Source organism: Alosa sapidissima, chromosome 8, assembly GCF_018492685.1.
Source record: "Alosa sapidissima isolate fAloSap1 chromosome 8, fAloSap1.pri, whole genome shotgun sequence".
NCBI lineage: Eukaryota > Metazoa > Chordata > Actinopteri > Clupeiformes > Clupeidae > Alosa > Alosa sapidissima.
The window spans coordinates 20349281-20363913 of NC_055964.1; the positions used below are offsets into that span (position 1 = coordinate 20349281).

A 14633-nucleotide genomic window follows, 5' to 3' on the forward strand; every position below is an offset into this window, starting at 1 on the left:
TGTGGAGGCCTTTGCTAATGGACTGCTAATAGAAGTGGAAGTTGCGCAGCGATGTTCCCCCTCCCCACCACAGTCGAGAGTGTGACAGTTTTGGTGATTAATTACTGGGCCTCCTCTCTCGTTTCGCTCAGAAGAAAAGGAGCGTGGCTAGGATCTTCAGGAGTCATTAGTCTAGCTACGTCTTCCCCAGGCCAAACTACCAGGGCTACCTTGGACTGGGGCCCGCTCAGACATAGGTAACGGAGCCACGGAACAATGCACTGTTTTATCAAATAATCGGTAAACACCAAAAGTGTTGTCAACAACACCTGCTCTTTTTCTGCATGTTTTGGTCATGTACAAAGAACACCCACTGTCGAATGCGGGTAAACAACCGGACACTGCTAATGTCGACATGGGTTCAGACAAACAAATCATGTCTCCTAACATCCTTGCCAAATGTGTGCTTGTGTTGTTCCGTTTTCCATATACCCGTATGCAGATTTTTTTTCATTGTGAAGAATTATGTCATGTCTTAGGGATTAGTAACATATTTTATTGCTGAGGCCCATTCTCCATACTACCCTCATCCAGCACAAAGTGCTTATTGTACACGCACAACCTTGAGGTTTTCAAGCTGCTTGCAACTTTAACCTCTGCAGGCCTGGTGGAACTCAAACACACGGAAGGAACATAAAATGTAACTGTAATAATGACGGTAATTACAGTCACCATTTTGACGTAAAACGGTCCGATCGGTCGGAAGATTACCACGCGCACTTAGCTTTGAAATGGCATGGAATAAACAAAAAAAAGACTTGAGGAAAAACGGAGAGCGGGAAAAAGAAAGGGAAAAGAGCCGCTTAATCCTCCCTTCCCCAAGCCCAGTTTGCTCCTGTTCCTGCTCCCGCTCAGAGCAGCACTGCCAGCTCACAGCGACCCTCTTCAGTGCATTTATAAGCCCTCAGAAAGGGTTTACAGTGTGGCTTTTGTTTCCTCCTGAAAGGAGTGTGACTGTTGAATTTAGCACAAGACACCTTCTCATGCTGCCACGTATTTGTTTATTTTAACATGCGCGAGGACACAATGCACACAATGAATATGCCGGAAAACAAAAGCCCGTCAGCCCTGCTGTCGCATTCTTCCTTTATGGTTTCCTCCCATCCCATACACATTCAGCCTCAGAAAAACCCACTTCATCACCCCACACCCCCCCACCCCCAACACCTACTCCCCAATCCAAACATTCAAAGGGTACCATGTCCCCCTCCGCTCCCTTCCACCCCACACCCCCTTGGGGAGACTGAGGGCCGAAGCAGAGACAAAAACCGGCCGCTGCTCTGTCATTGTCCAGAGTTCAGCAGGTTAAAAACGACCCGTCTAAGCCCTCGTTTCCTGCTAGTGGTAATGCCAAGCCAGCCTGCTGGACCTCCAGACGGTGAAAGCCCTCAAAGCTCCGGATCCCGGGAAAGACTGGCCACTCTCCTAAGGCCAGCACACTCTTTCTCTTTCTGCAATGGACAGGGCCAGCCACACTGCTTAAGAAGGAACACGGCCATTTGAAATGTACAAGGCTCAGGCTTCATTGGGGGTGAGCAAGAAAGAGAGACAGTGAGAGAGAGAGAGAAAGAGAGAGAGAGAGAGAAAGAATACAAGCGTAGGGGTTGAAGCTCTGAAAACAGGATTATATGATTATTGCTTCCTTCGCAACGCAACTCCTACCAAACACCAAAAGCAGATGCCTTTGCTTCAATGGAAGATTTTTCGCTCTGCCAAAAAGTTGCTCACAGATACAAAAACTGTATGTGCTTTATATACACAAATATATACATTATTTAATTAGTTATTTATTCATGGGAGAGAGAGAGAGAGTGCAAATTATCAGGGCAACAGAGAGACACGTAATCACATTCAGAAAACACAGAACACAGCGCTCTAACCCTCCCACGAACACACACCCAGCTGCCACTTTGTGGGTCTGGTCGCACAAAAGCGGGAGCTCGGGAGCCTCCGGCTGTGTTATGAGTCCAGTGTTTATGGCGCGGGAGGCCCAGCATGCAACACTGACCGACTGACTCTCTGTGTCTCCGGCGGCACTCCACCCGCTTATTCAGGCACACAACACAATAACTCTGCTGTTAAACGGAGGTTTAATTAATCGGAATAAATCTTCATGAGCGCAGAGACGGAAAAGAGAGAGAGAGCGAGAGAGAAAGATGAGGGGGTGATGTGTCAAATGGGAGAATAAAGCTATGAATGATGAGTAGATTAGTGCCAAACCGTTGTGTCAAAATTCCATCAGCAATGGCAGGGACAGGTCCAAACTAAAATATGTTTACTGGATGAAATATATATTAAAATATGTTGGGTTTCTATGAAACGTTTAATGTTTTTATTTGTACTGTAAGGGAATTTAAAAATACAGACTGAAAAATGTCTTTGCAGTACAACGAATTGATGTAAATAACGCCAAACATACACATAAGAAAAGTTCAAAGAAGATTGAATATGTCCTTATTAGATTACAACATAACTTTATTTACCAACTGTATATTTATAATTTGGGTTAGACAAGTTACAAAGCATGACAACAGCATGGCACACAAAAGTAGATCAAAGCAGATATCATAAGGAGCTACAGTAGGCATTCTGTTTTGCTCAATCAAATCGGCCCAACAGCTGCTACATTAGAATAAGAACATACATCAGTGACTGAACCTCTTTACAAAAATAACAGTCATCCTACTTGTTAGATCACTCTGACGTCCATCAGAAGCAATCTATGCTTGTCATAAATCGGAAACGGCTATAAGGAACTTTTAGAGTTTCCCCGCTGAACTTTCCAGTGCCTGAAACTCTGTGCTTTGAAATGCCACTTCACTTAAAAGCCACTTACTCATGGCACGAAGTAGCAACATCTTAGAGCAAACAACGCAGGGTCAGACCTCCCAAAGAAGCAACGAGAAGCATCACAACAGCAAAGGAAAAAAAGAAGAAAACAAAAACAAAATATTTGTCTCCATCAAATAATGTTTTGCACAGGGAACTTTTTCATCCCGCAAATGAATACCACACAAGCTGCTGCTGGCTATGAAAAGCAGGAAACTCACAAAACCCCAACTCTGGAATATGTTTATGGGAATGGGCTATGAATGTAGCATTTGGCTAAACAATGGTGCCAAGAGGAATCCTGCCATTGCATTTCTCTCCGGGGCTCCCACACAAAGGAAGCCATAGAGAAACAGTCAAAGAGTGCCTTTGAGCGAGCTGCTCGCGGTCAGCTGCAAAATAGTGGGGAGTCACTGCTAGCAAAGTTATTGTCAAGGAGTAGATGGATCAAAGCTAGACGGACACCCAGCGAGATAGTTAACTGCGCAATCAGGGCCCTGGCTCATTATATGAACCCCAAAAATCACAATCTCTGGCTGGGGCAGACAGGGCACAGCTGCTCTCAGTCGGGCCAACGGTTATCCACCAAGCATGAAGATTCTGGCTGTAAATACATGGCGTATTTTCCTTTCTATTATTTTACCAGGGAGCTGTGGCATCATGTTGAGAACCGCACATTTGCTCAGTATGTTCAGGGAAAGAATTAGCAAAAGAGTGTGTCCTCTATAACTGGCCTTAAGTGTGTGCTTCAGCAGTAAACATATCCTGGCACCTGCCCCTTGTGGAATGCACCCTCTGTCAGCAAATCACCCAGAGAGGATTTTTAAGATTATGTTTGTTTGACACACAATCACCCATCATTGAGAGTGGGTTTAGCTAATGGGTTTTTAATAGGCCAAGGGGTTTCGCGCTGTCTCTCTGCTGTTAAGAGATGACTGCCACTTATTCTGGAAACATCTTTAAATAACATTCTTCCCACATTGGTCAGCCTGTCTCATTTTTAATGACTATAGAATGGAGCCCACCGATAAACAAAGAGGGTTTAAGTACAATTACCTAACTCTCGCAACTGGCCCACATTCATTAGCATCTTTAGTTTTACACTAATGTTTTTTTAAGTAATTTAGATGAAGGAGTGTTCTTGAAATCAAAGAAATGTCTCAAGGATTAAAGTGAAAAAGCTGAAAATAAAAAAAATCAGGGGGGGGGGGGGGGTAGGCATTTCAGAGAAAAGATGTATGGAGTCATCTCCAAAAGGATAAGGAATGTTCTGCTATTTTAATCTTACTTACATACTAAGTAGACCGCTCAAAATGCCTTAACTTTAAAATGCATTGACATTTCAATGCTGTTTAAGCAACAGTAGCTTGAGGCTGTATGCAATCTAAATTGCAAAAGAAAAAAAGGAGAGAATAACTTCTAAAAGTTGTGTTTTTTTTATTTATTGACAAAGTAATATTTATATCCATGAAAACATAATCTAACTTTCTTAGAACAATTTTCCAAGAAAGTTGCTTAGAATTTTATGACTTTTATTATTTATATAATAGTGTGATGTGTCTGATGAAATAATAATATTACTAATACTACTACTACTACTAATAATAATAATAATAAAAGTTTATAAACCGCATGGTAATATTTTATAAACAGCATGGTAACTATTACCTTTGCATTAAAATAAAACTGTAAAAAGGATAAAAGTGAGTCTATGGCCTGAAGATTCAGAGACTACTGAATATAACTTAATATCTATATTAACATGTGATGCCTTTATTTCAAATGAGTTCCAGACTTTTTGTGTATTTTCGTTCTGAGGTCATAAAATACACACTGAATTAATACTGCTTACTGAAGGCCTAACACAGATATAAAATTCGTTTACGGTGCGTCTGACAGAAGAACATCTATGGCACACACTGGCGTTCTTCACCCACAAATACTTTACTGCCATCGATTTGTAATTTCCACTGACAACTGACCCACGCAAACACCCAAATGCACATTCCTAATGTCCTGATAAAGGCATGGCAATGCTGGTGGTATAGTTTAGTGAAAGTTCACTCATTCACACAATCCTACACTGACCACTTATAAACTCAAACCGCTAAAATTGAAGTTGAAGGCTTCATCACGCACACAGTCTGTTCTTTTGTTGTGTTAGGCATCTTCTAAAAATGGGTTTTACACACCATGCAGACTTCATGTAGGCTGCTGACACGAAACCCAATGATGAGACCATACCTCTAGAAATGTTTATAACCGTCCATCTATTGTGGACGCGTGCGTAATCATACAGGCTACTTCATGTCGCGAGCTCCAGTGTAAATCAATGGAGACACGGCAAGCCAAGGAATAGGGTTCCGAGAGTGTCATAATCATTTATATCTATAATAATTCCGATTGCTCGGTGAATACTAATGTCAACTTTTGTCGTTGTAGTCCTTTTGCTGAACATGCAAGTGAATTGTAGCAAGGAGTTGTATTATCTACAATAAAAAATACGGGCAATATCGCATTTCTGTGGGCATGGTTTCACAGTAGCCTTAGTATAATATTAGGTCGTGTGCTACACTAGTTTGCAGGCTAACCGAGGACAGGTGTTAGCCTTTTAACAATGGTAAATTAAGAGAGGGTGTATGCAAATAATTCCGGACTACGAGTGACAGAACTGAACATTTTAACAATATTTACCACATTTAACATGATTGTCTGTAGCCTAATCTCTTGAAGTTGCGCAGGAAAGTGTCAGTCCTTAGGTGTTTAAGTCTTACCTTGTGCCGTTACAATGTTGATCACAAGCAGCAGAATGAGTCCAGGTGATGTGGACATTCGTAGGGAGAGTCTTCTGATTCCGGTTCCAAATCTCACCGACTGTCCACTTTTCCCCATTATATGGAGAATAAAAACTAGTCAGTGAAGAGAATCCGTTGCTTCTGAAGTGAGAAATGTATAATCAGGACTGGTGCTATGCTGTTTAGAGGGACTGTACTGCAATGCCCCAGTCCAAATTCGTATAGTTCTGTGGCGAGTTTGCACGCAAAAATAGTAGAGAAGACGATACAGAGTTCAAGAGGTCCCAGGACTTGTGTCAGGCAGTGAGCTACAGTAAGGTGGTGCGAAATGCCGCCGCCCTCAAGCTATCATATGACTGCTCCCCCCTATGGCAGAGGGGGAAACAGCTTAGAAAAATTCCGTTAAATTGTTTTTATCGTTAATGTTCCACCAAAGCTACGTAAGACGAAAATATGTGAAGGACTTGTTTGTTTATTGGTCTCTCTGGTGTTTCTTGTACGGTTGTTTTCTTCAGGTAAGAAACACATCTACTTGTCTTGATACATCCAACCCTCGCGCCGCTCCTCGCGTTCTGTCAGATGTGAGGGAGACAGACTGGAATCTCCTCCACAACTACACTGCACTCTGGCCAATCCACATACTACTGATGGCTGCCCTCCTCTGGCCGTTTGCAAGACCCGGACCGGTGTTGGAAGGGACTCCAACTGTTAGTGCGTCCACGCAGCTTTGTTCCGAAATATATCTGTTTCGTGTTTCAAAGGGTTGTAATCTAGATACCCGGAGAATCTAGACAAACGACACTCCCTCGGCGCCTGGCCACACAAATAAGTGCCATATTTGTGGTAGCATAGCCTACTCATCATACGCTTTCTGGGAAAAAAGAAATGTTTCAGAGGAATATATCATAGCATACCTGTATCTCATTGCTATCTGCTTAGCCATAGAACAACAGATTAGGCTATAACCTTCGCACTACAAGAATCTGCTCCGAGTTATTGCGGGTACCTTTTACGTCAGCCTGTAAGTCAGTGATTGATTATGTAATTTATTAGCCTGTGTCATTATTTGCCACGGACCAAGACCCTCTGATAAAGCGGTGTTTTAGGTGTAACACATTTTGTTTTCTTCAGTACTGTATAAACATAGTCATACACAAGTTGCGTAGAGAACAGAAATGTTGATGGTTTACCTATCTTGGGAAGGGAATGTTTTTTTTTTGTTTTGTTTTTTTCAGATATAATGTGAGTGCACTGCACTTCTTTCTTGTCAGCGATTACTATACTAGCTGTTCCTCTGGAAAATGGATCAGAATCATCCAAATAAAAGCACAGAAGTCTTGGGGTGACAGGGGATAAAAGCGTTGTTTCAAATAGATTTAAGCACTAAGAAGAAAAAAAAGAAGGGGAAAAGCTTTTTTATTCACTTGAGGGAGACAGTTTTTTACAGCCATACATGGTGAGAAGATGAAGGCATAATAAGTATAAGTATATATACTCTTTTGATCCCGTGAGGGAAATTTGGTCTCTGCATTTATCCCAATCCGTGAATTAGTGAAACATACTCAGCACACAGTGAACACACAGTGAGGTGAAGCACACACTAATCCCTGCGCAGTGAGCTGCCTGCATCAACAGCGGCGCTCAGGGAGCAGTGAGGGGTTAGGTGCCTTGCTCAAGGGCACTTCACCCATGCCTACTGGTCGGGGTTCAAACTGGCAACCCTCCGGTTACAAGTCCGAAGCGCTAACCAGTAGGCCACAGCTGCCCCAATGATGAATGTAATGATGAATGTAGTTAACACAATGTATCAATACACATGACTGATCTTTGCTTTTCATGCGGAAATTGATAGGTTAAGTTATGGTTACTTTAGGTTTCTTTCCATAATTGTTTTTCCTATTCAGTCACCTCTTTAGTAAATTATTCATGTGTGAATGTAGGTCCCTTCTCCCAAATCCCTTCTAAGTAAGTAAGTATAAGTATACTCTTTTGATCCCGCATGGGAAATTTGATCTCTGCATTTATCCCAATCCATGAATTAGTGAAACACACTCACTGAGTGACTTGAGTGACTTGCTCAAGGGCACTTCAGCCGTGCCTACTGGTCGGGGTTCAAACCAGCAATCCTCCGGTTACAAGTCTGAAGCACTAACCAGTAGGCCACAGCTGCCCCAACAAGGCAATTCTCAAGGATTTGGCTGGTTATGTTGCTGATGGGATCATACATGGCCACAGCAAAGAAGAGCATTGACTGAAGAATTTGTTGGTGCCCATATCAAGGGGCTTTTGTTTTGTTTGGTTCTGTTGCTGCTCGGATTCTAGACAGCCACAGCAAAAAAGATGATTGACTGAGAAATTTGTTGGTATTTGTGGGTGCCTGCATCAAGGAATTGTCTGGTTTTGTTGCGTATCTTATCATAAGCTTTCTGGAGGTGTTATGGGCCTAATTCAACAAAGCACATGAGCTCACAAAGACTGCTCTGCGGGTGATGCTGTTTTTGACGCATGAAGGTTGTTTTGTTGGTTATTTTGTTTTTGTTGCTTTGGCTCTTTGGTTGTACGTTCAGGCTACTGGCAGCTGTGGTACTGTGGAGGAGGGCCATTATGGATCCCGGGTACAATATACGGCGTGTTTGTGACTGCTGCCAGACAATTCTGTAGTTGTATCCTGCGTCATGTTGTGTAATGTTAAATAGGTTTGGTTGTTGATTGGGCACTGTGGGAAATCCCTTACCTACAGCACAAGGAATTAACACCTCTCCTGTGTATATCTTAAACTGACTGTCAAAAATAACCATTGAAATGTGAACAAACTGTCATCTCTGTTCATGTTTTGAAGACAGGCTGCTCAGTGGCATACGATACGAGGAAACACTGTCTAACATGCACGCTATGTCCAAGAACATGGCATACAGCATAAATCTACTCTGCAGTCACACAATAAAGTATTCAGGCATTTGGATGAGCTCACACTGAACAACCTTGTAACAAACACATGACATCAAGTCCAACAGCACAACAATGAGATATGCTAAAGTTGGCTATTGGCGAAAGTTTAATCTCTTTAAGTAGTTACATAATAGCACAGCCCACCCATTCAATCACTGAATAGGTCCCAGGGAAATAATCACATATATAAGGTCTAATCTAATATCTAGATTAAAAAGGATTACAAAGACACACCTGATCTAGCCATACAATCTGAAACGGGACACAAACAGTGATTCTCTACATCACATTCAATTTCCTGTTGCTGCTGGAAAACAGGATAGGCAATGTCAGTTTCATTCTTTAGGTGCTTTCTTACTGATCCACTTGTTCCCTGTCCACCGGCCAGATATCCACGTGGACAAAGGCATTGTTGCAGAACCAGACATGTGCTTCTTCAGCAAAATCAAATTGACTTGTTTAAGAGCACTAGAAAAACTGAAAAAAAAAAAATACCTAGAGAATAGGACATGCACACAACTGAAATATGAGTACAGAGAACATTGAAGAATTGTACAATGGAAATGAATGGTTACATAGTCATCTCTTTTGTTTAACCCCCATACTTTCTTGAAAGAAGTGGATGATAATAAAGAATTTGAGACTTCTATATGCTACTTTGGAATATCTTTATGACATTTTCCCGTATGTTTCCCATATGTCACATTGTTAAATCACTGTGGGGAGAAGGAATTCAGTGAATGTTTTTTAAAGTAATTATACACCTCCTCTCCTGGCTGATAACACCTGGATGGGGAGTTTCTCTCTCTTGTACATGGCTCTGTGGTGCACTCACTTCTGATGATGAATCTCCTCTGTACACATCTCAGCTATTAGGGGTCACAGACCTGCATCCTGGAGAAAAGTCAGGTGCAGTGGTTGGGTGCTATACAATGACGAATAGGGAAGCTCAAAGCCTTTTATCCCATACCCTCTCTCTCTTTCTCTCTCTCTCTCTCCCTCCCTCCCCATTCTATCCCTCCCTCCGTGATAAGTATGTAGCCAAGCCAAACACTCCAGGCAGACTAAATGGGCCACTTATTGTCTGCTTTAAGCTCAATAATCCCTTTTAAACACCAGTCCAAACACACACACATACACATGCATGCAACAAAAAGGTCACATGTACATGCATATATGAAAGTGTGATGAAGATTATCCCGTAGTGTGGTGCCAACACAACTTATATAAAAGTATAGACCCTTTCATCAATAAAAACAAAAACAATGCTTGAACGTTCTATTTGGGCCCCAATCTACTTCCTTTGCATTAAGATAACATATGGAATGTTAAAAAGGAAGTCTTGTGGGGCCAACTATGATGCTGATAATGGAACTCTCTTGAAAGGGTCCATAGTGTAAGGAATGAGTGTTCTTGAATGAATTGCAGATGAGTGACTTAATGAAATTCATCTGTCGTGGCATGAAACTTGCTGTACAGGTACATAGTTTGACAGAAAAGACAGAAATGTGTGTCCGATGGATACTGTTGCATGACTGTCATTGGGGTCTGAGCCAGTTACTGAGACAATAATCACCCTGAGTGTTTCCACTATTGCCTCATTACTAATTCATACACCATTCCAAACCAGATCGCTCTTAATTACATACACAATTCCAGTGGTGACCAATGTGAATGCAATTAAATAATTATAAGCTTGCAGGAGCATCCTCAGAGTGTGAGGAAAGAGAAAAGCGTTTTATGAATATAAATTATAAACAGATTAACATGATGAGGATATGTGAGAGGAATGCAAGCACGGTAATCACCCAGCCTGAAGGACACCCATTAACAGCCCTCTATAATCAATGGATGAGTTTTCAACTCAGACACCTGTTGATCTAAACCTGCTTTTGAATGCATAAAGTATGATAACAACAAATGCATGATAATGCGTTCAGATTCAGACATCACATTCTGTGTGGTAAATAGATGATGTGTGCAGTCATGCATATTCATTTATGTGGCTTCAAATCTAACCTGGTTAAATGTTCTAACCTGGTTAAATGTTTCACACACACACACACACACACACACACACACACAGACCAGACATGAAAGAGGTGGTGAAAACAGGGGTCACCTTTATTCATTTCAGCCTCCTTGATTACAAGTGGTGTTAAATAACATTTCAAGTCCTTATGAATATTCAGTGGCATATAAACAACACAAGTAGCAACAACACAATTTTGGCTTAAATATGGCCCATGCCAGATGTCTTAAATCTTACTCATACTACTCAACAATATCTAGAAATGTTTACATGTAACTAGATGTACGGCGCAGAGCGGTACAAAATATGACCGCCGCCCAGTCTGGCACATTTTTTCCACAAAAATAAGTCACATTTGGCAAATTGTGTTCATTTCCTCCTTTGTTCCTGCTTAGCTTCAGTAATTCAGCAAAGTCAGAGTATCTGCTGGTCTGGCTGCTGGCTAAAAACAAAAGGTGAAAGGCATATATGATTCTAGAGTCTCACTGAATTGCATTATGCTCAATTCTCACTGGTATCTGCTAGATAACAAGTACCAAAACATGATTAGTTCATAGATTTCACATGTAAAATACATTTTATATAACCCCACCCCCATCTTGCCTGTTCATAATTTTGAGAAATTGTTGAATTGTGTGCATTTGTGCGTGTAAGTGTTTATGTGTGTGTGTGTGTGTATGCGTGCGTGCATGTGCTTGTGGATGTGCCTGTGTGTGTGCATGTGCATGTGCATGCATGCATACATCTACTGTGTGTGTATGTGGCAGATGTATGATTACTGTGAATGTATGTGTGTGAATATCTGTTTATGCACATGTGTGCATATGGAATTGGTTAACATGACCCCTGGAGGCAAACATACGCAAAAAAATGGTCATCCTAGGCCCTACGGTTCTCAAGATATTCACAAAAAACTCTGTTGGTGTACGGTTACTAAATGTACACATAAATTATTTTATTGTATGGCCCCCAATGAACGAAAGTTCAAGAAACTTGGCATGCATTCTGAGGGTGTCATAATGATCCTACACTTTCAATTTCGTGCAGTTTTGACCATGTCAGCCAGAGATATTGTGATTAAAACACCTAATTTTTTGCTTTTTAATTTTTAACTAGGTGGCGCTATACATGAAATAAGTGGAAATGGGATGGGTTGACATGGCCCCTTAAGTCCAACATACAAAAAAAAAAGGTGGTCCTCCTAGGCCCTACGGTTCTCGAGATATTCACAGAAAACTGTCTCCGGCCACCTACAGGCCAGTTGGGGTACGGTAACATAAATTAATTTATTGTGTGGCCCCCCATGAACGGAATTTCACGAAACTTGGCGTGCATTCAGAGGGTGTCATAATGATCCTACACTTCCAATTTCATGCAGTTTTGACCATGTTAGGTCACAGATACCTGCGATTACAACACCTCATTTTTACTTTTTTGTGTTTAACTTGGTGGCGCTATACATGAAACAAGTGGTTATGGAATGGGTTGACATGGCCCCTTAAGATCAACATACAAAAAAAAGGTGGTCCTCCTAAACCCTACGGTTCTCGAGATATTCACAGAAAACTGTGTCTGCCCTACCCTCCTTTCGGGGGTCTAGTCCAGCGAGGGGGCTACAGATGAAAACGAAAAACGATGGTTCCATGCGGGGCTACATGCCCACCAAGTTTCGTGTACCCTGGTCTTTCAGTGTCCCGGGAATCCTTGACGGAAATTTGGCCGTGTGAAAAAAAAAAAAAAATCTGACTAAACCTATATGACCGGCGCTTCACTGCGTGGCGGTCATAATAAGGTTTTCTACCATGTAATTAGATAGATAGATAGATAGATAGATAGATAGGTAGATACTTTATTGATCCCCAAGGGGAAATTCAAGATTTGAAATTTGTATGTAATTTGAAATGAGGAACTTAAGAGTGATTACTGTCATGTAGGGTAGCTCGGTAAAATTTGTGAAGGGTTTCTACTTGTATTGCCAGCCCTGTTCGGAATGTTTGAGGTCATCTAGGAGAGGAGTGTGAATGAGAAGCTGTGGACCAAGAATTCCAGCGTTTGTGAGTGCGGGTTTGCTTCTAGCCTGGGGGTCAGTGATGGGGAGAGGGTCATATCAAAGTGCAGCAGTCGTGAACGATAAAAGCGATATCAGAAAAGAGGTTGAGAGAGAGTGCTTCTTTAAAGTACAACCTCCCGGAGAAAGTAGGAAATAAAACGAAGCTGAAATCAGGACTGGCAACCTTTGAAGCCGCACTGCACGTTCTCTTAGCTGGTTAAGTGTGTCTTAAAGATTAGCCATGGGATTTAGAATTAAGAAAGAGAAGAGGTAATAATAAAATCTCAGAAGTGTCCTGCTGAGGCGGAGGAGGAGGGGGGTTGACAGCAGCTCCATTGTGGTCTCTCCCCCCTCAGTGATGGGAAAATCCACTTTACTTGAGAAACACAACACGGGCACCCCAGAGCCCAGGACCTGCCAACAGGGTACCTGGTGCTCTCGGAATTCCAATGGCGAGAAAAAGAAAAAAAAAAAAAAAAAAGAAGAAGAACAAAAAGAAAAAAAAAAACGTAGTTTGTGGTAATTCGCTTCCATGAAATTAAAGCCAAATGACATAGGATGATGACGTTCTGACATTCCTGAGATGGTTTATTAGAACAGAGGTGGGTAAAAACAATAAAAATACATCACTAACATTTGCCAAAACCATTCTTTTCATCAAATGCCCTCAAGTTGGCAGTGGGCACTAGCATTAATTTATCAGCCATCAGCCAAGACTAGGCAGAGAAAGAAGGAGGGCTTTTGCAAAGTGGAAGTTGGCACTCAATAAAAAACCCGGTAGAGACACTGCAGCTCCTGTCACCTTTTAGGACTGTCGTTACCTCAGCATTAAAAGTGATTTGCGGCAACATATGTGGCAAAGAATCAAAACTGCATTCAGCTGATAAAGATGCCACCGCCGACAGAGCTATGGCACTGCATCTTGAGCAGGTCATTCTCTGGGGCTGCGGCAAGATCCACTCACAGATTTACAGTCTCCATTTTTCCTCCTCTCGCTGTAAATGCTGCCACTGTTCTCCACGCGGCAGGGGAGCAATTTTAATGGGTTCATTTGTCAAGAACTTGCTCTGTATTCTTCAAAATGGTGGCCATTAGCCGTATTTTCTCAGAGAGTAACAGAAGCCCGACTTAGCCCTGCTACCTCAACCAAAGAATTACCAGCTCCATTAGTCCAGGGGTACATGTCAACCTTTCATGCCTGGATTGCTACAAAACTTGGAAAACAGCCAATGTTCTTAGTAGTAATTGAGAGAGACCTGCACTAAGAACGTTGTAGTTAATGAGACTGTGATATTTTTGGCTCAGTTGTGGATTTTGTGGTCATTGATTCTGAGAGTCTAGGATTATGTTACAGGGTTGCAGGTACAGTGTACTGAATTTGTCCATACATGTAAAATGTTATTTTAAGTAATGGATTCATATGTGCGTTGAGAAAGTGATAATGAATAAAAAAAAAAGTTTTTTGGTGGGTTGAGTTTTTGGTATTAAATCTTTATAGCACACTGCTGGGTTGCAACTGTGGTGAGTAATCTGTTTCTCTATAGAGAAATGGAATGGAGAATCCTCAGTCTCCGCTGGTGTATATCCACCCAAATAGCCTTGTAATAGCACCTGGCATGACTGCATTGTCATAGTCTTTGCACAAAAAGAGGGCTAAACTCAAACAAAGCCAAGATTTACAAAAAATGCAAAACCAATTTATCATTCTAGATTCAGTTCTGTGCAGTGACAGGGTTTTAATCTATGCTGCACAGGCAATGGACATGGATAATCATAGTCTATCACAGTCAAATCCAATAAAAATCTGATATGCTTGTAAAAGTTACTCGAGGATAAGTGTATTACCCTTTGGGGAATGGATTGTGGATGATAGGGAGATGGATAGTGGAAATGTATGAGCATTTCACAAACACATGATCGAGAGACGAGACAGTGCTGC

General features: G+C 41.7%; 1 protein-coding gene across 2 annotated transcripts in view; it reads right to left on the bottom strand.

Moving 5' to 3' along the window:
• Positions 1–6243, bottom strand: part of si:ch73-72b7.1 (netrin receptor UNC5C) — a 143397-nt gene extending 137154 nt beyond the window's left edge. For both annotated transcript variants that reach the window (XM_042100275.1, XM_042100274.1), the window contains exon 1: positions 5643–6243. In XM_042100275.1, coding sequence (XP_041956209.1) covers positions 5643–5760 — 118 coding nt within the window. In that variant the 5' untranslated portion in view covers positions 5761–6243. The remainder of the gene's footprint in view (positions 1–5642) is intronic.
• Positions 6244–14633: the final 8390 nt, after the last annotated feature.